The sequence below is a fragment of the Pongo pygmaeus genome, chromosome 10 (genome assembly GCF_028885625.2).
Source record: "Pongo pygmaeus isolate AG05252 chromosome 10, NHGRI_mPonPyg2-v2.0_pri, whole genome shotgun sequence".
In the NCBI taxonomy this organism is placed as follows: Eukaryota; Metazoa; Chordata; class Mammalia; order Primates; family Hominidae; genus Pongo; species Pongo pygmaeus.
This window is the reverse complement of record NC_072383.2, coordinates 29,386,810-29,407,070: the sequence shown is the minus strand read 5'-3', so window position 1 is coordinate 29,407,070 and position 20,261 is coordinate 29,386,810. Positions and strand designations below refer to the sequence as shown.

Sequence of the window (20,261 nt, the reverse complement as noted above, 5' to 3'; positions counted from 1 at the left end):
CCGTGAGTCTTCTTTTAGCCTCATATATCCCAAACTGGGGAGTGGAATAGGCAGCAACCAGGAAACACCAACAGGCACAAAAGCCCCAATAAAAGTCAATCCTCTGTAACAAAAGGGCCATGAAAGGCACAATCTAGCAAGACAGAAAGCTTTTAGACAATAAACACCCTACACCAACCAAATACCATGGGGAAAAAAAACACACATGGCCCTAACTTTGAAACTTTTAATCCATAGTAAACAATGACTCAAACAAAATACTTTCTTCTAAATAGTCATAGTGTAGGCCTATTGAACAATGTCCCTATAGGACACTGAAAAGACACACTGCTCACCTTTTTCCTTATTTCCAAGTTTCGCCTTTATTTTTAAACCACCTCTGTCACAAAAGGCCGAGTACTGAGCCTAGATTTCCACTCTTGCCCAGCAACAATGAAGTGCCCATAGATGACCTCGATGTGGTATCGGAGAAAACCAAGTGGTTGTGAAGACAGTTTTAGGACTTCTATCCCCATCCAAAAGGAAAAAGACTCTCTCTCCCTCCTTTCCTGTGTCAGAGGAAGCTGAGTGGGAAGCCAGAACTTTTATAACTATCCAGAGGTAAGAAGATCTCACCTAATCTCATGGTAAGGCACCCGTGGAACAGTAATAAGGTGTCTCTCCCCCTCCCAGCCAGGGATGTATCTGCTAAGGCCTGTGGGAGCCCTGAAATCCCACCTTATCTCAGGAGTAAGGCAATATCCCTCCTACCCGGGGTGTCAAAGGGGGCTGAGTGGAAAACTTGTCATTTTACTTGCACCTGACATTAACAAAATGGTTAATCTTTTCCCCAACTATACAGTATCAGATGAGGCCTGCTAAAATACAAGATTTAAATAAGATCCGAGGTATCATACAAAATACCCAAAATATGCAGGATAAAATTAAAAAAACACTCATCATACTAAGAATCAGAAAAATCTCAATTTGGGTAAGAAAATACTATCAATAGTAACACTGAGATGATACTTTTCTAACAAGGATTTTAAAGCAACCATAGTAAAAAACGCTTCGGCAGGGAATTATGAACATGCTTGAAACAAACAGAATAGAAAGTTTCAGCACAGAATGGAAGATATGAAGGAGAACTAAATGGAAATTTTAGAACTGAAAAATACAATAACCAAATAAAAAACAAAGAATTGGCACATCAAATGAATGGAAGGGACTGAGGATAGAAATCCTTTCCTCAGAGATGGTACGGTGACACATAAACTGAACAGTATGCCTACTTTAACTTCAATTTGGCTATGAGACCTCCTGGTACATTTTTCTATAATTTATTTAGCCAAGGTGTTTAACACTCCGTAAGTTACTCTTTTATTCCCATGCTATAAAAAGGAGAGAGAAGCCTATTGGTCCTAAAATGAAGTCATCCGAAAAAAGTTTTCTTTGAAAGTACTGATTCCTACAAAAGGAACTAGCTTTGAAGACTCAAGTCATCACTCCTAGATTATCACTATTAATAGTAAATGTAGTGAGACAACAATGATAATGCCAGATAGCATTTATATTGGTCATTAATGTAAAAACAACCCAAAGTGATATATGTTAGGTCTCACATAGTCTCTCTGATATGTTACCGTTCCCTTTTATAGAGGGAAAAACTGAACTCTCAAAGATGTATGTCTCACTAAAGGGTCCAGAATAAGTCATTCAATAGAGACAAAGAAACACAAAGTTATCTCATTATTCAGTACTATGCCTTTTAATCAGCACCATAATTCCAAGGATGAGATCAGTAAGTGTGGCTATACACAATGTAATTAGTCCTTGGGGAGCAGGGTACATGATACTAGTTTATCTATTCATTCATCCAACAGTATTCATTGAAAATGCACTAAATGCCAAGTACTACTGGGAAGGAAAACTTCTTAATCTCAAGGAATTTACACTGTAGTGCATAAAAGACAGAAAATAAACAAATCAAAATAAAATAACAGGTAGGAATAAGTGATATAGAAAAGAAAAAAATAAAAAGGGCTAGGGGATGCTGAGCAAGTACAAAGGGCCTTATTTTATACAGCATGATTAAGAAAAGCCTCCACAAGAGTAGCATTTGAGGAAATATCAGAAGGAAGCTAGAGTTCAGCGAGAGCTGTTAAAAGTATAATTTCCAAAGAGTTAATCTGACTCATGTAAATACCAACTGAAGATATACCAAAGATTTATTATGTTCATTTACTAATGAATTAATCATTTATCTTAAGACTGAATGAATATTAAGACTGGTTCAAGAAGCATTTGAAGAACAGGATTTATATAGGAAATTTAACAACGGAGTGTTAACTAAGAGCACTAGGTTAGAGACAAAACTGGTTAATATCCTATTAGACCGAATGAATAAGATGCTAAGACTGGTTTAAGCAGCGTGTGAAGAACAGGATTTAGATAGGAAATTTAACAACATGGAGTGTTGGACTAAAAGCACTAGGTTAGAGATAAAACTTGTTAATATCCTACAGGGCAATTAATTATATTCTTTGAAGTTATCTTTTCTAACAGACAGAATTATTTGCATCTCTTCAGGGGAAAAAAATCTATAAATTAACATGTAACTTCACTACATCTGAGACTTTTATTCAAGAATAAACAGTGAGTTAAATAAAGTACATTCTCCTAAGTACTCCTGAGGTGGGCACATTAAACAATGTCATCACAGGCGCCGAAAACACACACTGCCTGCGTTTTTCTTATTTCCAAGTTTTGTATTTTTAAAAAACTTATCTACAGGAGGAACAGCATTCCAGGCAGGGGTATGTGAGTGAATCATGGACCATACCCTTCCAATAGGCAAAGAATGTCCTTCCCCACACATACTCACACATTCACCTATACCTTATTGTAAAGCCTGGTGTAAATAAATGCCTGAGGGTAAACTGGAGAAGCCTGAAAATGTATATTGGAAAGAAAATAGGAATTGAGTCTGGGATTTGATTTGATTTACATTTTTAAAACACTACTCTTACCTGCTGAATTAAAAACTCATGAAGGAAAAGAACAAGGGTGGAAGCCAGAAGACCACTTAGGAGACTATTACAGAGATCCAGGCAAATAAACAAGTAAATATATAATTTGTCAAATGTACAAGGTGCTAGGAATAAAAATAAAGCAGACTATGATAAGGTGGATGGAGAGGATGTCAGCATTGTCTGGAAAGGCTTATCTGATAAGGTAATACTTGAACAGAGACTTGAAGGCTATGAAGAAAACCATGCAGGTATCTGAGGGAATCTGAGCACTCTGGACATTAGGAAAAAGAAAAATGACTGAGGAAAAAGAGGCAAGGAAAAGAGAGGAAGAAGGGACATAAGGGAACACAGGGACTTGAAAACCAGTTTAAGGACCTGGCTTTTAGTGTGGGAAAGATAAGAAGCCAACGAAGGTTTTAGAACAGAATAATGACATGACCAGCTTTAAGTTTCAATCAGATCACAGTGGCTGCAATGGGGGGAATGGTCTGCACATGGGCAGTGACAAAAGCAAAAGACTAGTTAGAATATACTTTAGTCATCCAAGGGAGAAATAATGATAATATACAATATGTTGATAGCAGTGACCATGATGATAAATGGTTGAAACCTGGATATTCTGAAGGTACAGCCAACAAGTCCTGCTAAAGAAACAGACATTGAGTAAGTACAAAAAGGAATGAGTAAGTTTTAGTCTTAGCAATTAGAACGATGGAGTTGCCATTTACTGTGTTAGACTGTAGAAGAAATAAATAAGAAAATTTAGGAAGGAGAAAAGGAGACAATTTATTTCAAAAAGTTAAGTGCCTCAGTTCTGGATTACAGGATTCTAAATGTAATTCAAATGTAATTATTATAACAAAACTTAGAATAAACAGTTCCCAAAATGTATCCATCAGAAACAGAATATTTCTTACCAAATTGTTTGAGCCTCAAACTACTAATCCTCAGGGCTGCTCACAGACTCATATTTTTCAAAATGGGCATCTTCCCATTAATTTAACCCATGTTGGTCAGTTTTATATATTTAAGCAAGTATCTGATTCTTCATTCATAAGATGCTCATTATGCACTTTTTGAAATTATAGCACATGCTTCATCAAAAGGCTTAGATTTTAAATCTTAAATTCAGTCGCCTTACCTGAAGTTCTTTGTATCTATCTTGAAAAGAAATGGCCTCTTGCTCTTTTTCTTTTAGAAAGCCTTTTTCTAAGACATTATGCTTTTCCATCAATGATTCCACATCCTAAAACAAAACCAAATACAAGCTTTGTAATATTTAATGGCATAAAATATAATTAGTTTTTTCAATGAACATGTCAGAAAACATTTGTCAGAGAAAGAATCCATGGGAAGTATGGCTTAAAATCTAACAACATTATAAATTATATGCTTCACTCTAATTTCTAGGCCAATATCAAACATGGACATAACATTTACTCATTCCAACAAATGAATATGAGCATCTCAACAATTTCATCAACATAATCTACCTCTACATACACTTTCTATAAATTTGCTAAGCTCTTTTGATAGATATATTCACAGGGAAGAAAGCATAAGTAAAGAATTTACTAAAATGGCTGTATACCTAAGTACTCTTGTCAAATATCCCGTGATGCCTAACTTCCCACAGGGAAAAGTTGATGTCGTAAAATTTCACCTCTTCATAAGAAACACAATACTACCTGCTTTCAAAGTAAATAAAAATAAACCAAAAAAGAAAGCAATAGCTAGAAAAAACCTAGTAAACGATGTTCATATCTTTAAAAGTACATATGTAAAATATATTTCTTATCAAAGGCTTTTCCAAGTGATAAGCTCATGACTGCTTTAAACCTACAGCCAAGGGAGAAAAGTATCTTCTTCCTCTGATGAGTTTTTAATCAGAGTTTGAGATTATATCAAATTTCTAATATTTGCAATTCAAACATTTCTTAGGCAAATGTAAATATACCTGTTTAATTCTCTGTTTTTCTTCTTCGGATACTTTGAGTTTAATCTCCAGACTTGAAATTTTTTGCTGAAGCTGTATGTTAGATACATTGGCTCCAGGATCCTCAGAATCATCCACAAGGGCAATTGTTCCATTACTTTTTTCATCAGTTAAACCCAATGGAAAAAGTGAGATATCCAGATGAGTGTGTGTTGATTGCTGAATCTAAACCACATTAAAAAAAAAAAAATACACAAGAGATGAAAGTTTACACTATACCAATAATGAAAACACCCAAAGGGCACTAGAAACCACATTTGGAAATTAAGTTGTTGAAAAGGTTCCAAAATTATTTCACCCTTTAAGTAAATCAAGAGAAGACCTCAAAGTTTTACAACAACCCAATCTTTGCTGTAAGAAACAAAATTTCCTCTTAATTTTGAAATCTAAAGTATTCATTATTTTGCTACCAATGCACTAAAAGACTTAAAACTTTTTCCTATGCTTGAAAATGTATGAATAAGGATAGACATATCTGGTTGTTAACAGTTCTTAAATTTACAAACAGACCTAGAATTTGTTTATATTTTAAACTGTAAATCAAACTCTGAAATTTATCAATGACCTCTATTGATCACCACTGTCTCGCAAAATTAACAGGTGACTCAAAATTGTGTACAGCACTTTAGAAATTGGGACTACCTCCAGCAGCTAGCATAAATTCTTGCTTTAAAAAATATTTGAATGAATAAACCTTATAACTGCTATATTTTTGGTTTTTACTCTAAAATTGAAATAGTTGCTGGAATACCTGAAAATGTGTGGTAAGATTCGCTGAAAAGAGAAATACTTATTCTTCTTTGTATTATTTTCCCTTTTCAAGTTCAAGATTTGAAATGCAAAGCCAAGTAAAGTTTAATAAATGAGATACTCAAATCATACTTTGGTAACTAAGGCTACTTAAATACTTTGCAGTTGTTCCACAAAACAAACATATTATATAGTTTTTTTGAATTCTAAGTATTAGCCTCAAAATAAGAATATCTATTACAGAAATATTTCTTTTAGACAAATAGGCTAAAAAAGAAATTTTAAAAGCATCAATTAAATTAGCAGGCAATTTTTTAAATATGCAAACCTCCTTTAAAAATATGTTTGTCTTTACCTGTGCTTTAGGAATAGTCTGACTCACAATGCTATTCTCTGCATGTGTATTCTCTGGTGATGAAATAATGGCATCAGAAGAGAGGCAGCCAATGGCAGAAGAGTGGTCATGGTCCAGTACAATCTCAGGAGAAGGTGGTGAAAGATGGACTCCAGATACTAAAGAAAAACAACAACAACAAAAAGGATAGGATTATTAAAGAGAAAACAGAGAGGGAACACGTTGAAGGGAAGAAAGAGAGCTGAAATAGAGTAAAAGAAAAAAGTAAGGAAAGTAAAAGCAATGAGAGTGAAAAATCAGGATTCTACGACTATTCCTCAGGGCCCAATCTGTGAAAGCTAAAACTAGTGTTTTTAATTTAACATGACATTTCCATGTAAGATCCAGGCAAACAAAATAGTTTTATAAAGTCTTAGTGTTTACATACTAACACAGTGCCATAAGGAGCACATTTCCAACATAGAGAAAATACTCATATATATATATTATATATTCATACATTTCATTCAGAAAAATCCATTTAATTTTTTAAAAAGCATTAGAGTACCTACCAGTGCCAGTCACAGGCATTAGGGACTGAAGAGACAGCAGTGAGCAATACAGATGCACCCATGTCTCAATGGCTTTATGACTCGGTAGGCCAGTCAACCAATTAATATTTATTACAATAAAATAAGTAAGGGAAAAGAACAATTACTTTGAAACAACTAATCCAACAATATCTACATTAAAGTCTGTTTTGTAACAAACAAAAGATTTTTCATGCTAAAATAAAGTCAGTTTAAGTTTGCTGAATTGTCCATACAGAAAAATAATAATTTTTCTTTTTCAATTAGCTTTAAAAAAAATAGATTGTGATTAGAGCTTAAATATAAAGGTCCTGAAAGGAAATCCAAATATCAGGTATGACATAGGACAAAAGTACAGATACAAGCAAGATAAACATGTCGTACATATATTACTTGATTTTCCAATGTTCTTTCTAAAAATTCAAATAAGTTTGTATTACGTATTTTAAAATTTAAGGAAAGTGAGTCACTTTTTGGTGCAGCCCATTTATACATTTTAACTTTCTAAACTATAAAGACCTTTATTCCACATTGGCATCAGTAGCAACGTCAGTGAAGTTCTACCATAAACTCTGGAAGGCAGCTCACAATGAAAATTGCATGTTTCCCTGAAGAAAGACATTTATAAGGCCATTAGATATAAGCAAAATAACAAATACATCAATTTGTGATTGATATTCTAAGAATACAATTATCTTATACGCACTTTTATTATGTAGCAATATTGCATTTTTAGCAATACTGCATTTTTGAGATATTATGTGCCATACTATATAATTAATATAGTCTAGCTTCACCCATAGGCATCTTTTTTTCTTTTTTTTTTTTTTTGAGACGGAGTCTCACCCCGTCACCCAGGCTGGAGTACAATGGTGTGATCTTGGCTCACTGCAATTTCCACCTCCTGGGTTCAAGCAATTCTCCTGCCTCAGCCTCCCGAGTAGCTGGGATTACAGGCACTCACCACCACGCTCAGCTAATTTTTGTATTTTTAGTAGAGATGGGGTTTCACCATGTTGGCCAGGATAGTCTCGATCTCCTGACCTCATGATCCACCCACCTCGGCCTCCCAAAGTGCTAGGATTACAGGTGTGAGCCACCACACCCGGCCAGGCATTTCAATTCTTTAACTCAAATACAGAAAAGTGAAATTTTAATTGATGTTTGTACTTGGTATCCCTACTTCAGAAATTATTTTTTTTCTAATCTTCACTATTCTATACAAGTAGAATAGTGAGAGTTCTTCAAAACGTCAATTCCCACTTCTAATCCTGTATCATAATTTATAACAAAAATATTACTAATGAATTTTTAAAGGCATGAAAATAACTAATACAGTGGAGTGAGAAAGAATACAGCCTTGTGATTAAGAGCATAGACTCTAGAACCACACTGCCATACTAGGTATAGAACAATGGACAAGTTACTTAACTTCTCTGTGCTTCAGTTTCCTCATCTATAAAATGGGCAGAGATTTTGCTGATAAGGTTGAAATTGTGGAAAACATGTAAAGCATTTAGTACAGTGTTGATATTTTATTATTTTAAACATTATTATTAAAATTTATTGAACAAGTATGTTTAAAGGTATATATGTGGCTGTCATCCTGTATTCAAGAAACTATTAACAGTTTCATTCTCATCTAACACCTATTTTAATATTTATTTATGTTACTCATATTTATAGGCATAAGATAACATGTCATGCTGTCCCAAGTTAAATTCTCATCCTGTAACATTAAATGTTGAAGTGTATCATATTAGGGAGAAAGGAGGGAAAGCAGGTAGAAAGCAGGAAGAGTGTGAGCGAGTAAGAAAGAAAAGAGAAAAAGAAAGAGATGAAAGGGAGAGGTTGAAGGAGGACAGCAGAGAGATGGAATGAAGGTACCCTGAATCACATACTAGCTAGTACTGTACTATGACCCTTTCTCTTCATAACTAAAATTCTTGAACAGTTCATAACCCCCTGTCTCCATTTTCTTCTTCCTCAACCTAATCTTCATCACTCCACTGGATCTGTTATTTAAGATACTACTCGTCATATTAGATACTATTAAATCAAATAAACACTTCTGATCTTATTTTTCTTTAGTTCTCCAGAGAACATGATAATGACCCTCCATTTTTCTTAAAACTCCTCCTTTGGTGCCTGTTACACATGATCTCCTATATTTCTACCTAACACCTTGACTACCATTTCCTTGATTCCTTTTCAGGCTCCTTCTCCAATAAACCACAAGTTTCATTATTTCATATCTCTTCTCATCTTGTCACTGCACTGAATATTCCAGATTACCACTTTCAAAACCCACTCTTCAAATTACCACCTCTAAGCTAATGATACCCAATACATCTCCAGTATAAATCACTCTGCAGAAATCTAGATCTATATACTCACCTTACTACCAGATAGTTTCATTCAGTTGTCCAACAAGTATACCAAGCTTGCCCATCATCTTAAATAAACCTGCTTTGCTTCATGTTTTCCATCTCAGTTAATAATACATCAAAAAACCATTTGCTCAAGCCAGAAATGATACCACTAAGTGCTAACTTCACTCCAGTCACGCCGTACTACTAACATTCCCTGACTCTGCCCCATCAGAGGTACTGACCTCTGTGACCTCACAATATTATTGTCTAGGTAAAAGCCGTAAGAAATGGATTCAAATTTAAACATTAACAATTTATGCATTATGCAGCCTTAGGCAAATTACAATAACTCTTCTAAGCCAAAGTTTGCTCTTGTGAAAATGGGGAAATAATAGGTAGCTCAAAATGATGTTATACAGCTTAAATGAGATAATGCATACCAACCGCCTAGCTTAGTGACAGGTACATGGTAAACATTCAGTAAATGGAAGTTGTCATTGAAGTTATAAGTTGGCAACATTCAAAACAAGCTTTTCCAGAAATCTTTTCACACCTATCCCATTATTCACCCAAGCACAATATAATTCTAATTTTCCATTATCTGTAAAGATACTATAAGATTTCTAAGAAATAGTGACAGACCATTGCATAACAATATATGGGATACATTTAAAGCAGTGATTAGAAAGAAAACTTCATAGCCCTGAACACTTCAATTAAAAAACAATGAATTAAATTCCGAGCTCAAACTAAAAGAGAAACAAAAAAGAAAATTTAAAAAGTAGAATAAGGAAAATAATAAAGATACTGCATTCATTGAAGTAGATTAATAAGAAAAAAGGTACATATAACTAATGAAAATCCTGAATTTCAAATGAAAATTAAACAAAATAGTAACTAACAATAAAAGGGAAATAACTCAAATATACAAAATTAAATGACAAGGAGAATATAGCTATTAAAACAGAAAAAATTAGTAAGCAATAAGGCTCTTCTACAGACTTCTAAGTAAATTAAAGCATCTAGAAAAATGAAAAAATTCCTAAAGAAATGTAATTTCTAAAAGTTGATCTGATTAAATATTTTTTTCAACTTTTAAAAATAAATTTTCTTGTGAAAAAAATAGGCAACTACCCAACAAAGAAAGCATTAGGCTCAGATTATTTCAAGAGGATTTCTACCAAAAATTCAAGCATTATATAAACCCAATATTCTAATATTGAGAAGGAAGAACACTGAAAAGGAAGGAAAACTTCATTAACGCTACAATTAACATAACATTAATAGTAACACCTTATAAAGACATTAAAAATCAGAAAAACTCAAGATTTTCAGATTAGAGTATCACTTATAAATAATGAAGTATAAGTTCTAAATAAAATATTAACAAATGAATCCATATTAAAATGATTATGTAATGAACCAATAGAACTTACTCCAGGAATGCAAGACTGGTTACCTATTACAGAATTCATTAATATAATACTCCATATTAACAGAATTAAAAAGAAAAATTGTATGATTATCTCCAGACTCTGGACATGCCTGTGATAAAATTGAACAACCATTTCAGTTAAAAACAATCAGAAAATAGAAACTGATGGACACTTTCTTAAGATAATAAAATATATAAACTTCAGCCCTAAAGGCAGCAACTTAACTAATGGGAAAAGATTAAAGGTGTTTCCGTAAAGATGAGGAATAAGAAAAGGATGCCTACTAACTCTATATCTTTAAACATTGTACTAAAGGCACAAATCAATGCAATTCAACAAGAGAAATGAAATAGCACCATAAAAACAGAAAAAAGGTGAAAACAATTTCATGCTTCTATCATGAGAATACATATAAAATTAACTCTAATAATAAAAGTATTCAGAAGAGTAGCAGGATATAAACTCGACCAGCAGAAACCAATATAATTCATATGTAAAAACAATAACCATTTAGAGAATGTAATGGTAGAGAAAATAAGTATTTTTCACTGCAACAAAGACACAATACAGTACTTAAGAATAAATTTAGCAAGAAATATGGGGAAAACTTTAAAACACTCTTGAAAGACAAGGAAATAGACCTAAACAAAGGTAAAGATATCTCTTGTAATAGGATAGAACATCTAAATATCATAAAAATCCCAGTCCTCTCTTAATTAATGTATAGGCTTAATACAATCCCAGTAAGTTTTTTATAATGAAGTTAGATAAATGGGCATTAAATGTCACATTAAAAAAGTGAGCTTGAGAGAACAGAACAACACTAAAAGAGAAAAGCTATATGAGGAATACCATTCCCTCTTATTAAAATATACTAAATTAAACTATATTAAAACATACTACTATTTATCAAAATTTGCTGTATTAAATTATGTTATACAATCTCTATAAATAAGATGGTATATTATTTGGCACAGCAATTAACAGATCAGAAGAACACATCAGAAAGTCCAAAAATAGATCCAAGTATGTGTGAAGCAAGTATGTGATAAAAGCAGCATTTCAAATCACTGAGTCAAAGATGGGCTTGTTAATAAATAGTGATAGAACAATTGATTAGTTGTTTGGAAAAAATGTATTAAATAAAATTAAACTCTTATATCATATCATACACAAAAAGAAACTCCAAAGAGGATCAGGGATCTAAACAGTTTAATAATGAGATCATATACTCTAGGAGAAAACATGAGTGAGTTCTTCTTTACCTTAGACATAAGGAAGGGCATTCTAACTATGGCTAGATTATAGATACAACACAAGGAAAGACTGACTAATTTCATCATAGAATATATTAAATGTTTTTTCTGTCAAAACAAATATAAAAACCAACTAACAAGTTAGAAAAAAAACTAATATGTATAACATGTATCACAGATAAGGGCCAATATTCCTAATAAATAAAGAACATTTAAAACCTGGGGAAAACAATAATATGTATAACATGTATCACAGATAAGGGCCAATATTCCTAATAAATAAAGAACATTTAAAACCCAGGGGGAAAAAAAGGTTGAGGGAATAAAAAATATCCATACAATGAGCAAAAGATGTGAACAATTTACCAAAATGAAAATATACAAAAGGCCCTTAAATATATAAAAAGACAAAGATACATACATCAACTTATTGGCTGTGGAGGAAATGTATAAAGGATAAAGCCAAAAACAAACAGGACTGATAGTGGAAGATAGGCAGGAATGAGGTGGAAAGATAATAAATGAATGGCAAGAAATCTCTCTTCTCTGAATACAGGTTTTAATACAGTTCTCAACTTTGGGCACCACGTTAATGTTTCACATACTCAATAAAAGAAAAATGAAATCAACAGGCAGGGGAATGAGAAATCCTAAAACAGAATACAAAGAACAACAAATGAACTTGCAAATGAATAACCTCATCACATAACACAGTATGAGAGAGGGAGGGGTAAGAACTAACCCAAGTTACTTTGGGACATAGTATTTTGATTGAATGCCCTCAGTGTAACAACAAAAAGAACACTAAAAAAATACTGAGGAGAATAAGAAAAATGAGAAGGAAAAGGAAGAAAATGATAAAGCAAATGTGGTAAAATGTTAACCTTTGAAGAAAATGAAGGAAGGACATATGGGAATTATTTGTCCATTTCTTCAAGGTTTTCTGTAAGTCATAATAAAAGTAAAGAGGAAACAGCAAAGGGGAAATTATATAATAAAAAAGAAACAACACATCTAAAGAATTACTCATCAGAGGAAAAATAACTTGGTCTCCACAAAATCCTTCCCTAGGCAAAACTGCTAAATAAAGACAGACTTGCTACCACTAAAAATATATATCGGAATGTTTCTACCAGTTACTGTTCATAACAGCAAAGAAGTGGCAACAACCTAAATACTTACTGACATAAGATGGGTACCTGAGTTGTGGCATAATCAATTATTTAGCAGTGAAAATAAAGAAACTACAGATATATGTAACAACATGACTGAATCTTAGAGACAAAAATTTGCGTTAAAAATATAAATCCTGAAGATTTCGAACAGTATGAACCAATTTTTATAAAGCACATAAACAAGCAAAGCTCTTATATATATATATGTGCACGCACACACACACACACACACATAATTTTTTGTTGTTGTTGTTGTTTTGTTTTTTTGTTTTTTTTACAAAATCAAGGAAATGCTAACATAAAATTGAGGACAGTGGTTCCTCTAGGGACAAAGGCAGAAGGATAGGATAGAAGAAAAATTATGAAATTCGTTAACCCTCTAGTTCTTAAGTTAAATAGCAGATTCAGGTGTGTTATTTTTAAATACAACAAAGAAAAAATAAAAAAATAACTACACCTGCTTAAAAATATACTTCTAAAGACTTTGGTTTCAATATCCTACCTAATTGAAATAATCAACCCCCAGGAACCACATTAACCCCCAATCAAAGCATGCTCTGAGTTAATAGGATAGGAAAAGATCCAGCTTCAAAGTAAAGACGAATAGGGGCCAACTAGCTTTTGTGGGGGAAAAAAAAAAAAAAAACTCAACAATCAGCAACAGACCAATAAACACAAAATTTGGAGATGCAAGCCTTTCTGGCATCCTGCTAATCAGACCAATAAGACATATGAAAAGTTGAACATAAAGTGCTTACAATTCATAGGCACTATCAATTTATGAGGCATCAGAGGAATTTTCAGAAAGTTGTTGAATTTGATACTACGTTTACTAAGTGTTTCATAATCCAAATCCAATTTTTAATATAAAATGAGAAAACAAATGAATAGCATCTGTGAAAAAAAAGACAGCATATTATTTCCCTCTAAGTGAGAACTAGATTTTTTTCAGTTAAACCTCTACAGTTTTTGCTATGCTACAATTCATATAGCTTCACTAATTTAAGGTGACTGCCCTATAACATTCAACCCTTAGAAGAAAATCTGTCCTGGTAAATATTGTCCACGTATATAGACACAAAATATTATTTTATAGTAACGATGGTATACATGTTTTAAATGTGTGTGCTTAATAAATGGGAAATCGTAAACATAATTTTAAAATTACAAATTCTAGTATGTAAAATATAATTATCTTCTCACTTAGTCAAGGTGCAATTTTTAAGGTTTCAAAGTGCTTACAGTATTCTTTGGTCTATTAAAAATTGTGTAATGTCAGTCCTCATGCCCAAAATCTTTAAATGCAGGAAATCAGGTGTGCCCAACAACACCTACTTCCACAAAAACACAGGCAAAATTTTTTTAAGAGAAATCTATAACATTTCGTTTCTTTGGGTATGTTGTTTGTTTGCTTGCTTTTAATGCTTAAGCAGAGTATAGATACAATTTGCTTTATTTTAAATGTGAAATCCTTGGTTTTCTAAGATTTAGAGAATACAAAGTCAGCACAATATTGTTTCACAGCTACAAAGCAAATCAAAAGTGCAATGAATGGCAGTTCTTCATTTCTAACTTTGTAAGGGTAACTAGCAAGTCACTTGGACATATCATTTTTCATTGACAGACCTCTTCTAAAGCACAGAAAGCTAACTATGTCAAAACATGACACAGGCGAAGGAGCACCAAGTTTCCAAACAGTATGCAATTTTTTTCCCCAGTGATTCTGTTTGTGGTCATTTCTGTTTCATTTTACACAAACATAATAACTCTTGTTAATTCTAAATAAGAAATGGGTAAAAATAGCCACGCACTTTTATCTATACCCTCCAAAAAAAATCTGTTTATCTCTGTTAATGATTAAAATAATTCAAGAAGAATATGCCAATAAAATAATGATTTTTATAACTTGTAACTCAGAAAATAGTTTTTACCTTTAGTTTTCATTCAAACACCCTATTATCCAATGCAGGTCCTCGTTTTTATCCCATTCTTTCATCTTTTAGGTACATTAGAGGCTGGTGACTATCTGCTTTCATAAACTGTCATCTCACCTCTGATCCCCAAATGTATTTTCAGGTCTATGTTGTTGAATCCACATCTTCCTATTCAATGCTCATTGCTGACACCTTTGAAAATCACTCATGTAGGGAAATCACTGTTATGAAAAACAAAGAATTTGCAAGTGCTTATGGAGATCCAAATCGCATATCTAAATATGAAGATATTACTAAAAAAAATTGAAACTAAGTGTACACATTTCTTTTAAAATTTACAGAAAATGGTGAAAGTCAGTGTTTAGAAAATCATTGTTTCTATCCAAGGAGGGTTCCTCACAAGAAATGACCCTTGATATATAATGTATATGTTTATATATTATATGTATAGATATATAGATGTAATATAATGGATTTTAGGACGTACCTAAGACATCTAGGTTGGAAATTGAAGGAAAAATATATAATAGCTTTTAAAAGGCCAAGATGGAGGAACATAGGAAATAGAAATGATCACTTCCTTAATAAAATGATTACATCATTGATAAAATTTCTACCATTTTAGTTATTTTTAATTATTTTCCAGAGTTACTGGCATACTATAAACAAAGACTCCACCTCTACTTGCTTCTTTGAGGAATAACAGTGTTCCAGAGGGCTGTTTGGGTAACCCTGTATACTATAAATTGCAATAATCAAATTTCAGAGTTATGCAAATGACAAAAAAACTGTTACCATTTCTAAAAGAGATGCAGAGGAAGAGACCTCATAATCTTTTGCTAGTATAGTCAACATAAAATTATATAATATAAACGTAAATATAAATATAACTTTTTGAATGGGAAAATTTTAAAAATAAAAAATTTAAAAACTAAAATTTAAAAAAATTTCATTCCCCACTGCTTCTTTAACATCACAGCAATAACACAGCATCCAAAAATAAAGTAGAAATAAACTAATGAAGTAAAATACAATAAAAAATGATATAAGGAGTCTAAACAGTTTGAAGAATATGGGAGGAATATTCCAAAATCATAGTATCTTTTATCCAAATTTACTATCTAAAAATAAAAGGCTTTTTTCTTTTAACTCTTGCTCATACTGAGTGAACAAAATTCTAAGCAATTTCTGAAGTGCAAGGAAAAAATTATATCACACCTTAAGCTAAAGTGGTACGTTTCGAACACATCATTTTAAAATGTAAAGTTCCTGCTGAGGTAGTTTTTGGCTCCTGAGTCTCTGGAAACTAGATCCTTAAGAAATTTTTTAAACTTATTAGAACATAATGACACACTTAAGAAAACAGTGCCTGTGTTCTTTATTGGACTCATTTATCTAATCACTTATTCAAAATACAATCGTAGAGTAGCACTATATTCAAGACACTATGTAATGTAAGATACAGAGCAATCCTTTACATTAGAAAACTTTACCCTGAGATTATCACATTGGTATTAAAATAATAAAAAATAAATAAATTATTATCTAAAGTACTTAGTTGTTAGATGTCATGGAACGACTTGCCATTGTTTGTAGCTTGATATCACCATTGCAACACTCCAAATAGCAAATGATTAAAATATTAGTGTGCTGTATATCAAAGGTGTTCAATAAATCAATTTAAAAATTTCATTTAGACATTTCTTGGAAATATTTTAAATATAAAAACATGATTTTCAAAAAAAAGATAAAATCTTGACTCACAGAGACAAAGTAGATATATATTAAAGATTTTATTCTACTCACACAATGAGGGAACCAGGCAAATGTTATAATCACTTCAAAGGAAAAATCGTTTAAAATAGGACAAATTTATAGAGAGTGAACAAATACTGAAATAAATTGCAAATGGAGGTCCAACTGCTTTTTTCTAAAGGTGCAGAGTCAATCAGAATTTCATGTCTATCAGTTCCTACAACATATAAAGAGCTGTAAATATAAAATAACTCAAAGACAATGAACAGGGCTAGAATCAGATAACCCTGAAACTTGTGCTGAATGTAGACAATGAATAGTTTTCATTTTAAAATATCTTTTTTTACATGACTATTAATTCATTCTCACACTGCTATAAAGATACTACCTGAGACTGAGTAATGTATAAAGAAAACAGGTTTAGGTCAGGCGTAGTAGCTCAAACCTGTAATCCCAGCACTTTGGGAGGCTGAAGCAGGCGGATCACCTGAGGTCAGGAGTTCCAAACCAGCCTGGCCAGCATGGCAAAACCCCATCTCTACTAAAAATACAAAAATTAGCCGGGTGTAGTGGCACATGCCTGTAATCCCAGCTACTCAGGAGGCTGAGGCAAGAGAATCGCTTGAACCCAGGAGGCAGAGGTTGCAGTGAGCTGAAATCGCGCCACTGCACTCCAGCCTAGGCAACAAGAGTGAAATCCTATCTCAAAAAAAAAAAAAAAAAAAAAAAAAAAAAAAAAAAAGAGGAAGCAGGTTTAACTGACTCACAGTTCCACATGGCTGGGGATGCCTCAGGAAGCTTACAATCACAGCAGAAGGCAAAGGGGAAGCAGGCACCTTTTTCACAAGACAGAAGGAGAAAGAGAGCCAGAGAAGGGGAAGGGTGACACTTTTAAACCAGAAGATCTTGTGAGAACTCATTATCACAAGAACAGCATGCGGGGGGAACCACCTCCATAACCCAATCACTTCCCACCAGGTCCCTCCCTTGACATGCGGGGATTACAATTCGAGATGAGATTTGGGTGGGGACACAGAGCCAAAGCATATCAATGACCAAAAAGAACAGCTCAAATTTCTGTTAAGTGAAATGAAAAAAGGGGAGAGAACTGTCATTGACCTGGTACATACTCTGGTCTAGGTGCTGTGCAATATTTTTTTGTGTGTGTCAACTTATTTCATCCTCTCTATAACAACCATTTCATAAATGAAGAATCTAAGATTCTGAGTTTAATTGTAAAGTACAAAATGTCACAAACTAGAAGACTGTCAAGTCACGATCAGAATTCATGTCTGTTTTACTCTAAATCTCAAGCTCATATTCTCCACTCCACAAGTACTAAAAATGCAAGTTAAAATCATGTTAACATTTTGGGCGTGTGTGTGTTATTTTTCCAGTAGTTAAACAAACAATGAAAAATACAGGCAAGGAGCCAGGCGCACTGCAGACAAGGAGGTGAGCACAGTGTCCCAGCTACTGGGAAGGCTGAGGTGGAAAGATGGTTTGAGCCCAGGAGTTCGCAGCTGCAGTGAACTATGATCACATCACTGTACTCCAGCCTGGGTGGCAGATCAAGACCCCATCTCTTGGAATTAAAAAAAAAAAAAAATACAGACAAGGAAACAGAATACAGAGAACCAAATAGCAAAAGGATAAGTTAAAAAAGAGAGAGAGAGAGATGAAAACTTCAAAAAGAATTTTAAGAAACTAATGTTTTCAATAAAGTATATATTTAAATTGATACGAACAACAGAAGCTACTGTTCTATCATTAAATGCCTAAAGAGAAAGCAAAACATGACTAGCTAGCATATATACAGTGATTTAACAATGCCAATTAAAAGAATAAAATAAAAGCAACAGTCCTCAAATAAGCTCTTAACTATATCCTACCACCAGTAGAAAACAAGACTTAATGAAGTAAAACAAAACTACTTTAAAGTCCCCTTCTGCCTATCTAGTTAATTATAATGGGAAATCTAGTTACAGTATATGAATATCAGCAAAATGAAACACAATTATTTGTTCTTTCTTCTCTTTCTTTGAACCTTCAATATAAAGCTTGCCACAATTTCCATTCATTTAAGCTATGAAGATTATTTTCAGTTCTTACTTCCACGTGTGCTAGTTTTTCTTCAGTTGCAGATTTTATGTCTTATTCTCTGAATGAGCTTCTTCTGTTCTTACTATTTTCTATCTATATGCCCAAGACACTCTTGCTGTTAATCTTTTTATTATGTATATTAATAATCTTTGACTTAATCACTATGTATTTTGAAATTAAAATCTTCTTTCTTTTCTTTGCCTGTTATTTAAATCATAAAATAGAAATATCTATGAAAAAGACTTTTAGCACCTTATTGATAGTTGTCAGATTACAAATATACCATTTGCCAGAAGCTGACTCAGCATCCTAAAATGAAATAAACAGCCCCATAATAATTTCCAGAGTACACACAAAATAAGTATTATTATATATAAACAGAATTATTCACTTTAGAGTTTTGAGGGTACTTTGCCCAAGTTTACATCTACAGTTCGAGAAGCACTGGGTACTATCCAAATAGAGTACTCTATTTAAGTATTAACAAAGGCAATGTATATCTACCTGACAATTTATATACTACATTCTTGTGGCTTTTATAAATTTGATAATCATGATAGTTTCAACAGCAGAAGACCAGCCTATTTTATATTAATATGGTGAAAATACTATTTATTAAAAAAAAAACTTAGTCATCACACCAACATATACTTAGAGCTAGATACCTAAACACGTGCCATCAACCCGTAACAAGGACTCAAAAGCAAAATTTGAGCCTACTAAAGAAGACTCTAACTCTCAACTCAATGTTAGGTGTCATTATCTCCTCTTTTCAAGCAGGTTAAAAGAAATAGCAGCTATTAGACACCTAAACTCTTAAATGACCTCCAAGAAATTTTATATGCCCAAATTTACAAGGAATATATAGCTTAAATAAAGTTCTATTGTTATTATATCCATTAAAGTTAATCAGCCATAAAGGTGAAATAAATTGAAAATGGTAGATTTTCATTTGTATTAGGTTGTTGCAAAAGTAAATGCAGTCTTTGCATTGTTGGAATTCGCTGTTTGATGTTGGAACACATTCTTAAATTAATCTGGTTATGTCATACATCATTTTAATGGGCATTTCTCACTTTATGTTCTTTTGCTGATGACATATTACTTGCTGTTTATTTTATGTTTATTTTAGACCACGGAAATGATGTTAGACAAAAAGCAAATATGAGCAATTTTCTTATTTTAGTTCAAAATGGGTCATAAAGCAGCAGAGACAACTCGCAACATCAACAACACATTTGGCCAAGGAACTGCTAATAAACGTACCGTGCATTGGTGGTTCAAGAAGTTTTGCAAATGAGACAAGAGCTTTGAAGATGAAGATCATAGTGGCTGGCCATTGGAAGCTGAGAACAACCAATTGAGAGCAATCATCAAGGCTGATCAACTACACAAGAGGTTGCCAAAGAACTCAAGGTCGACCATTCTACAGTCATTTAGCATTTGAAGCAAACTGGAAAGGTGAAAAAGCTCAATAAGTGGGTGCCTCATGAGCTGAGCGAAAATTAAAAAAATTCATCATTTTGAAGTGTTGTCTTCTCTTATTCTA

General features: G+C 32.9%; 1 protein-coding gene across 11 annotated transcripts in view; it reads right to left on the bottom strand.

Annotated features, from left to right (window-relative positions):
- CCDC91 (coiled-coil domain containing 91) overlaps positions 1-20,261 on the bottom strand; it is a 347,553-nt gene that overhangs the window by 224,397 nt on the left and 102,895 nt on the right. For 6 of the 11 annotated variants that reach the window (XM_054442943.2, XM_054442947.2, XM_054442944.1 and 3 more), the window contains 3 exons: positions 6,113-6,270; positions 4,969-5,172; positions 4,153-4,257 (listed from right to left, as the gene is read on the bottom strand). In XM_054442943.2, coding sequence (XP_054298918.1) covers positions 4,153-4,257; positions 4,969-5,172; positions 6,113-6,270 — 467 coding nt within the window. Of the gene's footprint in view, positions 1-4,152; positions 4,258-4,968; positions 5,173-6,112; positions 6,271-6,663; positions 7,074-7,200; positions 7,290-14,971; positions 15,076-16,072; positions 16,168-20,261 lie in introns of those variants that run through there. The other 5 variants (XM_054442939.2, XM_054442941.1, XM_054442942.1 and 2 more) reach the window with 3 other exon arrangements.